Source organism: Lacerta agilis, chromosome 15 (genome assembly GCF_009819535.1).
Source record: "Lacerta agilis isolate rLacAgi1 chromosome 15, rLacAgi1.pri, whole genome shotgun sequence".
Lineage (NCBI taxonomy): Eukaryota > Metazoa > Chordata > Lepidosauria > Squamata > Lacertidae > Lacerta > Lacerta agilis.
In genome coordinates, this window is record NC_046326.1 from 38,306,952 (window position 1) to 38,323,504 (window position 16,553).

The 16,553-nt window shown below is 45.6% G+C and overlaps 1 protein-coding gene across 1 annotated transcript in view; it reads left to right on the top strand.

Moving 5' to 3' along the window:
* PPM1D (protein phosphatase, Mg2+/Mn2+ dependent 1D) overlaps positions 1–15,143 on the top strand; it is a 32,304-nt gene extending 17,161 nt beyond the window's left edge. The window contains exons 4-6 of the mRNA XM_033171581.1: positions 7,602–7,792; positions 8,302–8,544; positions 13,443–15,143. Of these exons, the coding sequence (XP_033027472.1) occupies positions 7,602–7,792; positions 8,302–8,544; positions 13,443–13,982 (974 nt within the window). The 3' untranslated portion in view covers positions 13,983–15,143. The remainder of the gene's footprint in view (positions 1–7,601; positions 7,793–8,301; positions 8,545–13,442) is intronic.
* Positions 15,144–16,553: the final 1,410 nt, after the last annotated feature.

Genomic DNA, 16,553 nt, shown 5'->3' on the forward strand with positions numbered 1-16,553 from the left:
TACCAAAGCGTAAAATAAAAAATAATTACAGTATTAGAAAACCCCCATAGATTGATTGCAATACTTATCTGATTTCCTCGCATTATTTTGAACTATGTTAGTATCCCTGGTTTTATGTGGGGTTAAGAGAACAAAAAAGTAGGGCAAGTGTGTGTAGAGGAATGTTATGAAGTCTATCAAAGTCCTGATGGACTACTTGGATGCTTAAAAAAACCCCCCAAAAACCTCAAATGCCAAATTGTTTTATTTTTAAAAATCTCACTTTTTCTTCTGGGTGCCCCTGCCTTTCTGGTGCCCTAAGCACATGCTTAATCTGCCTCTTGGGTAAACTAGCACAGCCGCTTGTGGAGAAGGGCTCCAGCTGCTCATTCTCCCCCCCCCCCACTTACTGCCGAGCTTGTTGGCTTAAGTGGCAAACAGGCTCTTGCAGCTTTGGAAAAATGCTCCATGCTCCATTTGAGGGTGGAAAGCTGCCCTGTGTGTCTCTATCCACTAGGTTGTCAATAATGCTCCAGGCTCTTGGCTGGCTCCCAGTGCTGGCTGCCCTCGTAGATGCACCTACCTCAGTAGCTCCTGGAGCAAGGAAGTGTGCTCTGACCTCAAATAACTCCTCTGATCCAGACACGGTCTCGCTTTTCCAATTGTTAGCTCGTCCTCCTCCAATCACTTTGACTGCTGTGAAGGCGCACGATAGGATTTACAGTATTTCAAAGTGAAGGCTTTTGCCCCAGGGAGGTCACTCCAGTGCTGCTAATGTCGCAGTTTGGCTCCCCCCCCCCCGGAGGCACACTCCATTGCCTCTCGAGACAGACGGATGCCAGCAACAGCCAACAAAACAAAAAAGCTTGCGATAAACCAATAGCAGTTTGTTGCACATCGTGGTATTTACTATTCCAGTACATCAAGGAAAACACACCCTTTCCCATATGAACTCGTTAGGTTTGTTTACTTGTATCCTTCTGTAATAAGATTCCCCACACCCCCAGCCCTGCCAGGAGATGACAGGGATTCACCCTGGGACCTTCTGTATGCAAAGCAGGTGCTCCACTCACTGAGCCGCACAGCCCTCCCCCTCCCAGCTTCATCTCCCATTTCTGTACACCACAAAGGCATACCCTGGCAACCCAGCAGTAAATGTTCACAGGGGCGCTTCCAGCTACACCATCGGGGATGTTGTTTTGATTCCAATTACCAGCCTCACAAAGTGGTGTAAATGGGGTTGCTAGCCTGTTTTGTCTACACAGCAACCCTGTGAGGTAGATTAGGCTGAACGGCCGAAGGACACCCAGTGAGCTTCAGGGTTGAGGGGGGATTTGAAGCCAACTGTCCCCACTTCTAATTTGGCACTGCTCCTGCTATGCAAACTGAGTTCTAGGGGCCGGATATGGCCCTTCAGGTGCCTCTGTCTGGCCCTCGGGACTCCCGGGGCTGCATTCCCTCCCCAGCCTTTCCCTGCACCCTCCTTGGGTACTTTTCCTGGCAGAAATGTGTCTTTGGCGAGCATTAATGCCTCTCATTTCCTTGATGGAGAGATTGGTGGCGGCGGCCGATGACTTTTGCATGGCAAGCGATAGAAACCTCTGGCTTCTGCATAACTGGAATGTCGTTTGCTGTGGTAAGAGCCATATCTTTGAGATACAGTTTGCGGGAAGAGATCTCAAAGAAATGGAATGAATTAAATTAATCCGTTGCTGCAGATTATTATTATTTTTGGCCTCCCGCCCAGACCAGCAATAGTATGCGGCCCCTGCAATGTTCCCCCACAAGAGAAAGTGGACCACGGCCTGGACACCGGATTGCCATGCTCTCCTTGGGCTGCTGCTGTTGTGCAAGTGTGAGGCCTAGTCGGTGCTGTGAATTTTCAAAGTGGAGGAGGAGAAGCCTTGGGATATGCCTGATTTCCCATCCCCTCCGCCCTTCCCTCACAATAGGTTTTGTAGATTATCTTCCTCCTTGGGTTCCCAGAGTAATATTGCAGGCTTTTGTTCATGCCCACAGGAGACTGTGTGTTTGTGTGTGTGGAGAAGCTGGAAAGGCGAGGTGAGGCCTCAACTCTGCATGGCCTAGGAACTTCAGAAGTGCGCTCAGCAGATTAAAAAAAAAAAGCCCCTCTCCCTTTTTGTGTGCCAGTTGTAAGGAAATGAAAGCCAGATGGACCTTAGCAGATGGTTAATGTTTTAATTACACACTTCGTCGAGTTAAGTTAACCCCTTCTATCCCCTCTGCTTTGCTGTCACCATTGGGGAATCCACCATACCAGCCGTGTGGATTCTGGTTGCAGCTTCTGGTTCCCAACTGGTGCGCAGCCAAAGTCTCTCTCTGTGAATTTCACGGATATCTTTGCTTCTTGAGAAACCAGCCTTTAGGGTGCGTGTCTTCGCCCCGTCGGGGAACGCGACAGAGGTGTTTAAGATTATGAACTGAGTGGAGAAAGTGCCTAGGGAGCAGAGGTTTGTGTCATGGGGCCATCTAGTGAAGGCTGGGCGACTCAGGCAGCCAAAAGAAAGTCCTTCTTCACATAGTTACACTATGGAACTCACTTCCACAAGAGGCAGTGGCGGTTCCCGACTTGGGAGGACTCTAAAAAAGGAATTGGGCAAATACACAGAGAATAAGGCTTTTTAGCCACAATGGCTGTGTTCTACTGTTGGACGCAGTGTGCTTCTGAATAGCAGTTTTGAATACCAATACCAGCTTCTGGGAATAACAAGTGGGATGCTGTTGTGCTCAGGTCCTGCTTGCGGCCTTCCCTTTGGGGCATCTGTTTGGCCCCTGAGAGAGCAGGATGTAGACTTAGATGGGCCTTTGGCCTGATCCATCTGGGATCCATCTTAGATTTAGCAAGGCCTTGGCCACAGCTGCCTGCCTGACATCCACCTTAGCGAGACCCTGCTACACCCAGGCTTTATGAGCAAACGGGATTTTCTGTCTTCCCGCTATCCATCTTGATCACCCTCCCCACCTCCCACTACCCCTGGCGCAAACCTGCAATTTCTTTCCCTCTCACTGGAAGCAAATGTGCTGCAAAGTGTACACAATAACGTAATCGAAAACAGGATGAGTGGCGGCTGTTTCCCCATGTGGGGATTTGGGCCTGCGCTGCTGAATTTACATTGCTGGCTCTCGGGCACATGTGGATCTGTTTACCTTGCCGGAAATATTTCTCTTCTCTCTCCCTGCAAACCCCCCACCCGCTGTTCCAGCCTCTGCACCCCCAACCAGGGGCCTCTTGGGTTGGGTGTGTGTAACTTCTGCACCTGAATAGATTTCTTCCTCTCTTTCCTGGCCTTTTACAACAAGAAAGAAGAGCCGCCTAGCCTGCTGGTTCTGCTTCTCCTGAGCTGCGACATTAAGCGCTGGCTTCCCATCACTTTGGGACATTGGAAGCTGCCCTGTGTTGAGTCACTTAGTTCAGGGTGGTCTACACTGACTGATGCTACCCAGGCAGGGCGCGTTCCCAGCCTTACCTGGGGGTGCTGGGGATTGAATCTGAGACCTCCTGCCTGCAAATATATATTTGCCAAAATACATTCTTCTACAAAGAATAAAAACTCCAGTGGCTCATGGTTCTGAATTAAGGTCTGATTGCAAACATCCTCTGAACCCCTGGAAACCCTTGCAAAACTCAGCAGCACTCCTGCGATTGCATTTGCAAAGGCTCGGGGGATTGCTAGACACTTGTTTTCGCACAATTTTTGCACTTCTGGGGGGCTGTTATTGCCTCTTTAAGTGCCACTTCCAGGTTCACAGCAATGTGTGTTCACAGCATGTGGTTGTGCTTGACTCGAACGCGAGTCAATGGAAAGTTGCCTGCACTGTGACAAGCCTTTAAAAGGCTGTGGCGGTGGTAGAGTATCTGTCATATGCACAGAAAGTCCCAGGTTCAATCCCCTGCATCTCCAGGTAGAGCTGGGAGTTAACCCAGGAGAGCTGCTGCCAGTCAGTGCAGACAGTACTGAGTTAGATGGACCAATGGTCGGACACAGTATAAGGCAGCTTTCAGGGTCTCATTAAATCAGTCCTTCATTGAGTCATAAGGACTGGGATCTTGTTTCATTTTTAGAAGAAGTGCTGTAGCTCAGCAGTAGCTCAGAATTCCATTTATTCATTAAGGTGCTAGAATAGAGAGAACTTCCCCCCCCCCCCCAATCATTTTGCCTTCGTGAGAGTCAAGCGTTTCCAAACCTCCCACTGAAGGCAATTAATCCGGCAGTCTCTTGGCTGCCTCCCAGCCATTTTTCCAGATGAGCTCCTTCGCCAGTAAATGGCAGGTGGAGGCTTAATTGCAGGTGGATATGCTTATGAGTGTTCCAGTCATACCCCAAAAAACCACTCCTCGACTGGATTGCGTAAACCTGTTATATATTGCTCCCTCTAATAGCGAAGTCGGGTGGCAGAGTGCCAATGGCTGTGCAGCGCTGCTGAAAAAAAATCAAGAGGGAAGTTATGAACATGCTTGAAGGAAACCCTGCATTTTGCAGAAGCGCAGAAAAAATAATAATTAAAACTAAGAGGGCAACTACCAGCCCCCACCCCCAAAACCCAGCCTAATGAGGACTGAGCATGCTCAATAGCCACTGAATGATGAGTAACCAATTTAGCATGTCAGGACTAGCTGTCTCGTTGTGTGGAAAATTTGGTGTAAAGGTTTATCCCTGCCCAGACTTGCAACGTGGGGCGTCCTTAGAGGATACCCAGGAGAACCAGGAGCCACACAAAAGCCCATGCCTGGATCAGGACCTCACTGAGAGCCAGGAGCAGGTGGGGGGAATCAGTAGCCCTTTGGATGTTGTCAGACTTGGGTTCTGCTTGTGGACTCCTGATAAGACTTCTAGCTGTGAGAGAAGGCTGCTGAGCTCGACGAGCCTTTTGGTCACATTCACACACCGTGCATTTAAAGCATTATGATACCACTTGAAACTGGCATGGCTTCCCCCAAAGGATTCTGGGAACTGTTGTTTGTTAGGGGTGCTGGGAGTTCATGGGAGGCACCCTGTTCTCCTCTCAGGATTCTCCAATTCTCAGAATGGTTTCTGTCAATCTCTCTTCATAGGGGACTCTGGGAATTGTTGGTTTGTGAGGCAAATGGGGGTCTCCTAACAACTCTCAGCACCAGTTCCCAGAATCCCTTGGGGGGAAGCAATGCCTGTTCTGAGTTGTATCATAATGCTTTAAATATATGATGTGACTGTGGCCTCCCATTCAGGCATCTGGGAGGCCACTGTGAGAACAGGATGCTGGACTAGATGTGCCAGCAGTCTCTTTTTATATTCTTAGGCCGTAACAGGGCCTGATTCCATGCAGTTCATCTTCATCCCCCACCCCCATTTTAATATAAGCTGATTCAACCTCTTTGTGCTAACTGGTGGGCGGAGGAGAGGGCCTCCCCTACGATCAGGGATGCTGTGTGTGTGTTTTCCCCTAATTAGCCTTTTTAATGGGAGAACGAGTTCTTCCCCTTCCCCTCTTATCTCTGCTTTAGCAGAGGCAGAAATTAGCTCTCGAATGAGGACTGGCTCAGGTTGTGCTTGGCCGTAGTAAATAGGAGTAATTGATTCGAATGGCTCCTTGTCGAGCGTCTGAAAACGCTGTCAGCTGGATGGCGTGCGGCGCTAATGGCAAAATGAGCATTGTACCTCAGGAAACAAAAGAGCTTGGGTTCCTTATTTCCTAAAACCGCTTGCCGCTTTCTGAAGTGCCTGCGTGGGCGGAAAAAGAAGCCTTGCGAGGAGCAGAGCTCACAAAAAATGGCTGCCTTTACTGGGGCCTCAGCACTTTAGGGTTTTGAGCTTTCTGATGACAAAAAACAAAACAAAACACAAAATGCTGTTATTCAGTTGCTAGGGGTTGTAGCTGTCCTATCCGGAGCAGATCCTTTGAGAGTAAAGGACAAACTCAGTTCCATGAAGTCCAGCAGGTCTACTCTTGAGTAGAACTTTTTTTGGCTTACAGCCCTAGGTCCTTTTCTTGTCAAGGGGTAAAAGTTTGTTTTTCAGGTGCACCTGTACTGTAACACACCAAAAGATGTTACAGCCCTCACCAAGGGGCTGTGTAACATGAGGAAAAATGGAGTCAGAAAATATTTTCCTTCAGGCTGCTTATGCGAAGGGATGATTGCCTGTTTAAGAGCCACTGTGCTGCAGTGGCAAGAGTGTCAGACTGGGACCTGGGAGACCTGTGTTCGAATCCCCACTATGCTATGAAGCTCACTGGGTGAACTTGGGCCCATCACCGCCTCTCAGTAGAACCTACCTCACAGGCAGTAGGAGAAGGCAGTATAAGTTGCAATTCCAGCTGAATTTGGGGGAACCACTTGAGCGATTTCAATTGCCTTTGTTTGTGTTGCTCTTTGCAAACAGCTGAAATGATAATAAACCTGATTCACAATGGGGGTTGAATAATTTCAATTGCAACTGTATATATTGACTTGGGGTGGTTTTTTATAGAAACATAATACAGGATGCAAGCGTGTAAAAATATATTCAGTACAAAACAAACTGAAAGTAACAGTCTGTAACAACCAGGCATGACATGGCAGTTACTGTAAAGAACCTCATAAACTTACAGAGCATTACATCTCCCCTTTTCCCTTTCTCCTATCACAGGAACACCTCCATTCCAAAATAGGGCAATAAGTCAGTCAACCTTTTACAACAATCCCAGATAAAACCACTAAATTGCAACCAAGCAAATGCAGTTTTACAGTTATGGGCTAGCAAAGGACTGATCAAAATTAACAGCAAAGGGCAAGGATGTGTATAGAGCACTGAAATCCAGTAGGATGTCAATCCCAGATGAGATATAGGTTAAACCAAAAGATGAGTTCCATTTTCAGAAGTAGTAATGGTGAATTTCAAGTTCCATAGGTGAAAACCACCACTGTGTGTGTCCAGTTGTGCTGTCTTATATTTGACTACATAATAAAGTCAAGCCATTCCCCAATGAAGTCATTGCTTTTTTTGTTTGTACCCTCAACACTCTTAACTCTTGGGTTACATTGGAAACTGCCTTACACCAAGTCAGACCACTGGTCCATCTGGCTCAGTATTGTCTACACTGACTGGCAGTGTCTCTCCAGGGTTTCAGGCAGGGTTTCTTGCTTGGCTGCCTGACCTTGTGCTTGGTGCCTGTGCCAAGAGCTGTAACCATTTGCTTCTGACTGGTAACAGGATCTTGTCCAAACTGATGCTGATGGATGCATAACCTTAATATAACCTTAAAACCCGAAATAGTAACTAAGGGGGTGTTCTATGGATATATACTGCATTGCCATACCTTGAGATGCTATGGATTGAACCAGGGATACTGATCTACAGCTCTCCCCTAGTATAGTGCCCCTGGCTAGTAGCTAATGAGAGCCTAATCCTCTGTAGTTCAATAGTAGCTTGCTGTGACAGCCCTGCAGGGAGAAAGCTAGTCGGAACTCTTCTTAAGTCCTGACAGTTTTGTTTTCTAAGCACGGGGAGTTTGATTTTCAGATTCCATCCTGAACTGTTGCATTTGATAGCAGTGGCTCCCCACCCCCAGTTACCAGTAAATGAATTAAAATTTGTAAAACTCTATTTTGGTGTGTTTTATCTCTTGTACCCTTCCCATTCCAGGTGATCTGTGGAGCTACGACTTCTACAGCGGCGAGTTTGTTGTATCTCCCGAACCGGACACAAGTGTGCACACATTAGATCCCCAGAAGCACAAATATATCATCCTGGGTAGTGATGGGCTGTGGAACATGATCCCACCGCAGGAAGCCATTTCTATGTGCCAGGACCATGAAGAGAAAAAGTATTTTACGGTGAGCATGAGAATCTGAAACCATACCAATAGCCACCAATTTCCCCACCACCAGCCGAAACCATGATAGAAAAATAAATTTGGACTACCAGTGGCTGGGTAGTGAATTGAGAATATTATCTCTCAGTCTCTCATGAACAGGTTTCTTTATCTTATCACTGTGAGGGAAAAAAGAGACCAGGAACCATCTAGGATTGGGTGGGAAACCTGTGCAGCAAAGTCTTTTCTCTAGTTATTTTTTTTTGTGTGTTTTGTATGTTTTGAGCTTTATGTGTTTTGCGTAAGCCACCATGAGTCCCCATCTGGTGGAAAAGGTGGGATATAAATAAATATAATATCAGATCTCAGGAAGCCATCGTGCAGAATTTGATCATAACATCTGTCTAAAGGCCGTCTGAAGGCATAGCCGAGAAATGGAACTTCCCAAAATACATGTCGTAGTTATGGGATGGTGACTTTCCTCTTCTCTTCTTCCGCATCTCCTTGCCTGCCTACCTTTGGAACCGAAAGGGAGGGCGCCAGCAGTCTCTGGCCAAAATGCTGGTGAACCGTGCACTGGGACGTTGGAGGCAGCGCATGCTGCGGGCAGACAACACCAGTGCCATCGTCATCAGCCTTTCTTCGGTGCGCAGCAACCAGAGCAGTCTGGAAGGGGAGGAGGAACTGTATTTCAACCTGGCCGAAGGCCCGTCCTATAGCAGCCCTGAGATGTGGGCAGTGACTCCTTCACGCTGCTCCACTCCTCCAGTCAAGGTAAGAAAAGAGGGGTGGAATCCCAAGTCATGATGTCGAGAGGTCACGGCAGCTGCAAATAAAACGTTTTAAGTGCAATATACAATGTGGCACTAGATGGCGATGGCGAGCCTTATGGAAAATTCAGTGTGTTTTTAAAAACACTTAAAAAAAAAAAACATTTTTGGAACTGTTTTTATACGTGTGTAGATTCCACCAGGGTAGAACTTATCACCTGTGGCGCCAGGCAAAAACTTTCCTGTCTAACCAGGCCTTCGGTTGGTAGTTGTGCCTGCCCTGTGGAACGCCCTCCCATCAGATGTCATTGAAATAAACATCTGGCTGGCTTTTAGACGACGTCTGAAGGCAGCCCTGTACGGGGAGGTTTTTAATATTTTGAGTTTTTTAAAATGTGTTTTAATACTTCGTTGGAAGCTGCCCAGAGTGGCAGGGGTAATAATAATAAAAATTATTATAATTATTAGCAATCAATGGCCTTACAGAAGCAAGTGGAATGTTGTTGTTTTTTTTCATGCTTTCTCGGTCCTCCTGGTTTTAATGCATCTACGTGGGGTTTATTGTCTGATTGTTTGGTTGTAATTTGCTTTGGATTGCCTGTGGGCCAGAGAAAGAAACTTACACCTTTAATAAATAAAATAAACAATAAGCACACTGAAGAAGTGTGCATGCACACGAAAGCTCATACCAAGAACAAACTTAGTTGGTCTTTAAGGTGCTACTGGAAAGAATTTTTTATTTTATTTTGTTCTGACTATGGCAGACCAACACGGCTACCCACCTGTAATAAGCCTCCAGATATTGATGAACTACAAGTCCCATCATCCCTGGCCCTTGACGATGTTGGTCTGGTCACATGCCTCTCCACTTAGCCACTTGGTTTGCCATGATTCAAATAGAATATCCTTGGAGTGCTGCCCACTCCTTGTTGTTTTCTGTTGGAGTTTTGGCTGTTGCTGTTCTCTCTGTCGCCACTGCCTTCTGGAAGCCCTTTGTACAGCAGTCCTTGTCTTGTCAAAGGGGAGGGGAGTCATGCTCAGCTGGGGTGTTTTGAAGCAACCGGCAATTACCGCCACTGGGCTCGGAATAGCTCTGGCTGCTTTGATGTTCCCCTGAGTCTTTGAATAGCTCTCCTTTGGCAAAGCAAAATGGAAAAAACCCACAAAGGTTTGGATGAGCTACTCGGGGGTCTCTATACAGACACAGCTAGTAAAAAAGGTGGGATTTCTATTTTCTGCTTGCCTTTCTTTCTTTCTTTCTTTCTTTCTTTCTTTCTTTCTCATTCTTTATTTCACTCTTTCTCTTCCTCCCTCCTGTTTTTTCACTTTCTCTCTGACTCCCTCTTTTCCTATTTTCTCCATTCTCCTCCTCCCCTCCCACCCTTACCTCTCTCATTCTGTTATTTCATTCTTTCATTTTCTTTATCCTACTCGTCTCTTTTGCGCTCTCTCTCCTCTTCCAGAAAATCAAGGCAGTCTACGATATACAAAATTAAACCAGCAGTGATAAAACACCAGTAGAAGCAGCCATAAAATCTGGTTTGGGAAGTACATATTTCAAAGGCCTATCTGAACAAAGCAGTTTTCAAAAGAAGTCTGAAAGCAGGCAGGGACCATTCCTGCCGAGCTTCTACTGGCAGGGAGTTCCACGGGGCAGGACCTGCCACATTAAAGGCTCGGTCCCCTAGTAAAGTCTGACTGAACTTCAGGGCTTAATTCCCCTGTCTCTTTATCTTCTCCATGCCAGAACTAGATGGGCCATTGGCCTGATCCAGGAGGCACTTCTGATGTTCCTCTTCTTAAGGAGCGAAACAGGGCTTATAGGAGGAGTCCATCTGGCAAATCCCAACAGCGAGCCCAGGGCCTGCTTCCCCCCCTCCCTCCATTTTAATAATGAAAACATTCAGTTTATATTATTATTAGGAGAAGTCAAAATGCTCACCGTTCCATCACTCTCTGTTGTGATCAAGGCACAGAATTCAGCATGTGCTTATGCAAAGGTGCAGGCAGAATTATAGCAACGAGGTGGTGGCCCAGCAGGGGACCACAGGGTAGCTTTAAGCTCCACCCCTACGATGGTCCCAGCATGCAGCCCTTCATTTTCTCTAGTAAGAGGTAACTGGGGTGGTATCTAGGTTGGCATTGGCACAGGGAATCTTTTGACAGCCCTCCCCTCCAATAGCGCTTGTGGGGCCCACAGCTCACACCTGCCACCTTTCCACCTTAAAAAAAAACAACTTCTCATCTGGTGTCCTGAGCAGTGCTGGTGCCAGGGTCTTTAAATTTCCCACAATGCCCTGGAGTGATGCCATGGTTGGACCCCTGTGGGAAATTTAAAACAGTGGCTGGACTCAGCTGCCTGGCAATGCTGGGAGTGATGTTGCTGCCACCGCCAGGTCATCCAAGAAGGGCCACCAGAGGGCACTTTGCCAAGGCACAGGGCTGTGGCTCACTTGCAGAGCATCTGCTTTGCATGCAGAAGGTCCCAAGTTCAATCCCCAGCATCTTCAGATAGGGCTGGGAGAGAAACCCTGGAAGGACAGCACTTAATTGAATACAATCCCAAAGAAGCAACTAAAGAAACAAGCAAAAAATAAATAAAAAATTAGAATTTTAAAAATACTTTTCTCCAAAAAGACCAGGATTGCGGAGGACTTGGTTTACAAACAAACCCCAAATGGTGGCGCTTGGGGCTGAGGAATACTTAATTTAAATACATACCAGTAAAAGCATGTGGCTTTTTTCCTTAATGCAAGACAAAAAATATTCAGTGGGTGCAATTAGGAACATGTAATGCTGGAGGCATGCCTGTTACAGTACAGTATATCCTCATTTATTAAAATTAGAGGCAATTACAGATTCACATGGGAAATGCTCTAAGGGTGTGTATGTGATGGGAGGGACATTTTTCTTGCTTTAATACCCTTGATTTATCACCCAGCCTTTTATAATGTGCACAGGACAGGTGAGATGGAGGTCTCACAGGAGTTTAGGTATTGGCAAGCTAGATGTTTGGGGTGGCTTGGAAGGCTCTGGTTATTTGGAGATGAGAGGAGCTCTGTGTATGCTCAGAGGTGAAGTGCAAGGGCTCAGAAGGAAGGAAGTTCCTTTTCCTTGAGTGGGGCTTACTTCTGAGCCAGTGTGTATTGGATTGTAGCCACAGGGGTGAAAGGAATCCTATGTATGCAGGGTATGTGGGTGAGGTACCACAGTGAGTGGTTAGTGTGCTGGACAAGGACCCAGGAGCCCAGGGTTCAATTGCCACTCAGCCTTGAAGCTCACTGGGATCACATCCACACTGTACAGTTAAAGCACATGGCTTCTCCCAAAGAAGTCTGGGAGCTGTAGTCCATTAATCTGGGAATTAGCGCTATGAGGGGTAAACTACTATTCACAGGGATCTTGTGGTGGAGCGTCATGTGCTTAAATGTGCTTTAAATATACAGTACTGTGTGTAAACGGCAGGCCCCTTACAGAACTAGAATGTCAAGATATACAGCAAGATCTCCCACTTCCCTGGCTATTCTGGAGGTGACTTTTTCAGGAGGGCCTGTGTTAAATTTTCAACAATATATTTCAGTGTAAAATTTTAGAATTCAGCTTGTTGGGGGAAAATAGAATAATTTGAACTGCAAATTACCTCCTTGTATATAATTGGCCATAGATAACTTGAAAGATATTAACAGTAATTGAATGAACAAAAATTATAATTAGGCAGATGGCAGCCAGACTGACTTATAAAAGGACAAGGGGCAAGGCATTTCAGCCATTTAAGTCTACCACAATGCTTTGGAACAAAACTATGGCTCAGCCCTATGTTGTTAGCCTTCACACAAACCCTTTTTCTAAAGAAGGCTGGGTACGGTCTGGATATCAGTGAGAGCGGACTCCAAATCCCTGGACAATTTCTCCCAGCAGGTTTGTGGGGATGGCTGATTTGGGTGGTCACCTGATGTCCAGGAATATTCTGGTCTGTGATGTTAGCAGCCCCGTTCAAACCACCTGTCCACCTCTGAGCAGCTGCCCTGCTTCAGTTGGTTATGTTAGAGTAACCTTTTTTTGGCCATGCACCATCTCTAAAATCCTGATGCTTCCCATCCCATGACATATAATCCTTATTGTTCAAAAAGTGAACTCCTATTCATGTGGAGGAAGCCTAAAAGGCCATTCACTGTTAATAACTCATTCTTGAATTGCTCCCTTGTGGGGCGTGTGCCCCACGTTGGGAACTACGACGTTAGACTATACTTGAGCATTCAGTACCTGGGAGATCTGTATTTTACCTTTTTGCTTACATTTAACCTTGCTGCTTCTCACTGGGACAATGGCAAGGTGTCGAGCTGGGGTTCCAGAGCTTGAAAAGCTGAATTTTCCAAGCTTGAAGTTTATTTTATTGGACCTGAGACTTGTCTTCAGAGATGGCAGGAGAATGAGGGAAAGAACACATCAGAGAAAAACAGGATGAGAAACAAGGGATCAGGCTCACGTGCTTATTGAATAAAAGTTTCAGCCAGGGATGATGGGAGTTGTATTTCAGCAACATCTGGAGGGCCAACACCTGAAATAAGAGTACAGCAATAATATTCACTAAAAATTCCTTTTTAAAAGCCTGTCCTAAGTAAAACTGAACAGTGCATGAAAAAGAATTAAGGGGAGAAATTCCCACTTAGTAACACTAGTAAAAAGTCTTCTATCTGTATGTGTAAAGTTTATTTTAAGAGTCAATAGTCCAGCAAAACCTTGGGTAAACATAAATATTTTTCAAGAGGCATTTAAAGCTTTCCACATCTTGGATTATCTGACCATCACAGACTTCTCTGGGATTTGTCTGAACAGATACTGGGAAATATCTGAGTCTTTGGATTTGCAACTACATAATTTTACTCTCTTGAACCCCACCAGGTTTTAGAAGATGACTTGTGGCCACGGCTCAGCTCCCCTGAGACCATCCCTTCGCTGACGCGCAACACGGCATTGAGTAAACCTTCAGAGCCGCCTGGGGAGGCCGCCAAAGACAGCGCCCCAACGTTAGCGGTGGTGTCAAACAAGGATGCGGTGCCACAGGAGGAGAAGTGCGGCCGACTGTTTGGGTTGAGGATGCGCGACTCGGAAGGACGGAGCCTGCCAGGGACCCTCTCTCCCTCCAACTCTGGGAACGCAGGCATGGATCCAAAAGCCTTCAAGGTACCTCCAAGCGAGCCAACCAAAGCAGCGACAGTGAGCTGCAAAAGGACATTGGAAGAATCCAATTCGGGGCCTTTGCTAAAGAAGCCTAGGAGGGGGATGACTAGGAATGTCAGCGTCCAGCCTGAAATCTTGTCCTCCACGACGACCCAGCACAAAACCACCAGTAAGCTGGCCATGCGCCGTAGCCTTCGAAGACAGAAGAAGCTGGGGAACCCATTGTTCCACCAGCCCAGGAAAGCACTTTGTGTTTGCTGAAAGGGTTTCAGTCATTAATGCAGTTTACCTGCATAGGGAAGCTTTTTAATGTGTAATGATTTGTTATGTTTTCATATATGTTGTAAGCCTCCCAGGGTGACTGAGGCAACCCAGTCAGATGGGTGGGGTACAAATAAAAAAACCCTATTATTATTATTATTATTATTATTATACCTTGTGGTCCAGTTCAAAGTTATGAAGTTTCGGTACAGATAAGTTGAAACTGCATATTTTTATTTTATCTTTTTCTCATTTGGTTTTTTAATTTTTTTTAATCTAGAAAACCTTTTTTGGGGCGGGTTGGTATTCAAACAGCTTTATCTCAAACTTGTACTTGCTTGTAATATAACTGTGAATTTTGTAGACGTTCTTAGGATTATAAGGAGTTTGCTGTAAAAATGTGTGTAAATTTATATTCCTTCATACCAAAATGTAGTCTCCCCACCTAACTTTGTTTTGCATAATTGTTACAACAGGGCTTAGCAAAACCCACAAAAACACAACACCTTGATTTTGGATGATGAATTTTTTGGGGGGTGGGGTTAATTTAGTACAAAGTAATGAATTTGTATAAAATTCTTGTGACGACCTCACAACTTTTTAATGAAAGTAAATTATTAAAAAGAATGGAAAATATGTATTTTCGTAGTACTTAATACGTTCTGCCTGAAGTGTACCCTATTAGAGAATATAATACTAGGTCTATTTTCTTTCTTTATTAACTTTTAGATTTCTCTATTCAGAAATGAAACATACGCAGAGGAGATGCTGAGTCTTCGTCACAAAGCAATGCTGGTTTCTGTATTTTGATTAAAATACTATGCAGTACTTTATCTTAGTTGTATTTTCATTATAATTTTTTTTGTAAGATAAAGGGCCAATATTTTAGCTCAAAAACAGGAACGAAATGTAGTTTCCCTCCAGTTATTGATTCCTAATTCTTGAGAAGTGTTTTTTTTTTTCCTTTTAGCAACACATTTGGATATACAACACATTCCTTTTTACAAGCATGAGATATTTTACTGTTCCAACAATGGATGGTGCTCTTGATGGTGACATTTCCACCATAGGTTCTTAAGTTATTGGGATAGTTTTCTAGTTTTATTTGCATACGTTGAGCCATGTATACTTATAATGAAATAAAGTTAGCAAAAAACCTGGCAGGGTAGCTTTCTGTTTCTTCCTTTTGCTTTATTAAAAATGAAAAGAACAACATGGTTGCCACGACACAAGGTCACACACAGTTCCATGTCATGTTGCTGCACACTGAAATGCCACAGAGAGCTGCAGGAATTTGGTTGTGTCAAAACTCTACTCTGGAGCAGCTCCTGAACTGCTGAGCCACAAGACCTCAGATGAGGATTCAATCTATGCTTCACAGGAAGGAATGGTGCATCATTGTAAACTATGATGTTTGCTCCCAAAAGATGTAGCAAGGCCACCAACTTGGACGGCTTGAAAAGCAGATTAGACAAATTTATGGGGAATTATTAAGGCTATAAGCTGCTTCTAACCCTAAGACTATATTCTACTTCCACAGTTGGAAGTACTGTGCCTCTTTTTAGCAGTTGATTGGAATCAGAAGTGGGGAGAGGGTTGCTGTGATTGGGTCCTACCTCTTTTGTATAATCCCCCAAGACTTTCCATATTGCATGTTTATTACATTTATAACCAACGCTCCTTCCCAAAAGGTCCCAGGGCAGCAGCATCTGATAACAAAAGCAGGAAACAGGAGGCCTCCTTGCACCCCAACCCTGCAAGATTCTGGATACACCCAAACACCATTTAGGAACAAGCATGTATTTCTGGCTTCCTCTCATATACGCAACCCAAGTCACTTTTGCAACATGGCAGTTTTAGCTTTTTGTTGAAGGCTGTTTTTCCATTGGTGCATTTCACAAGTCAGCTGCACACTATGAAGAAAGCTCCCTTTCCTCAGAACCCAGGCAGAGCAGTTCGCAAATATTTTTGTACAAATTCACAGGAATAGTTTCCCACCCCCACCCCTTTCCAGCCCCAGCCTGAATTATCACTTGTAGCATGTTGGCATCTGTCTAAAGAGACCATGGAGTGCGCCTCCAAGGCTAAAGTCCAGCCAGAGTTAGGAGCACCAAAGTAACCTCCCTGGGGTGCAAACATGGGCAGTGTGTTTGGAGCAGGTCCTGGGCTGCCCAGCCTCACTGATGTGGTCCAAAGGAAAGCAGAGCAATATGTTTAGCACTTGCTTGGATACAGAAGTCGCCGAAAGGTGTACAAGGCGCCATCCAACCATCTTGGGGACTCCACTCTGGGTTTGTGTAGGGTTTGCTCCTAAACCTTTGCTTCTCTCAAAGAGAATGCAGCAGAAATTTATGAGATCAGTTTTCCTTCTGCTAGATGGGCTATCTTCCAAGGTTGACGAGCCCCATCTGCCCCTCACTTCCCTCCTCTACAACATGCGCAGAAGCTCCATTCTTGACCACTGGACCTGCTATTGGTCTCGTCTGCTCAATTCACAAACAGGGGAAGCCCCTAACTCACTGAGGGTTTGAGACCCATTGGCTATCCCCACCTGGTTTAGCCACCCAGCCA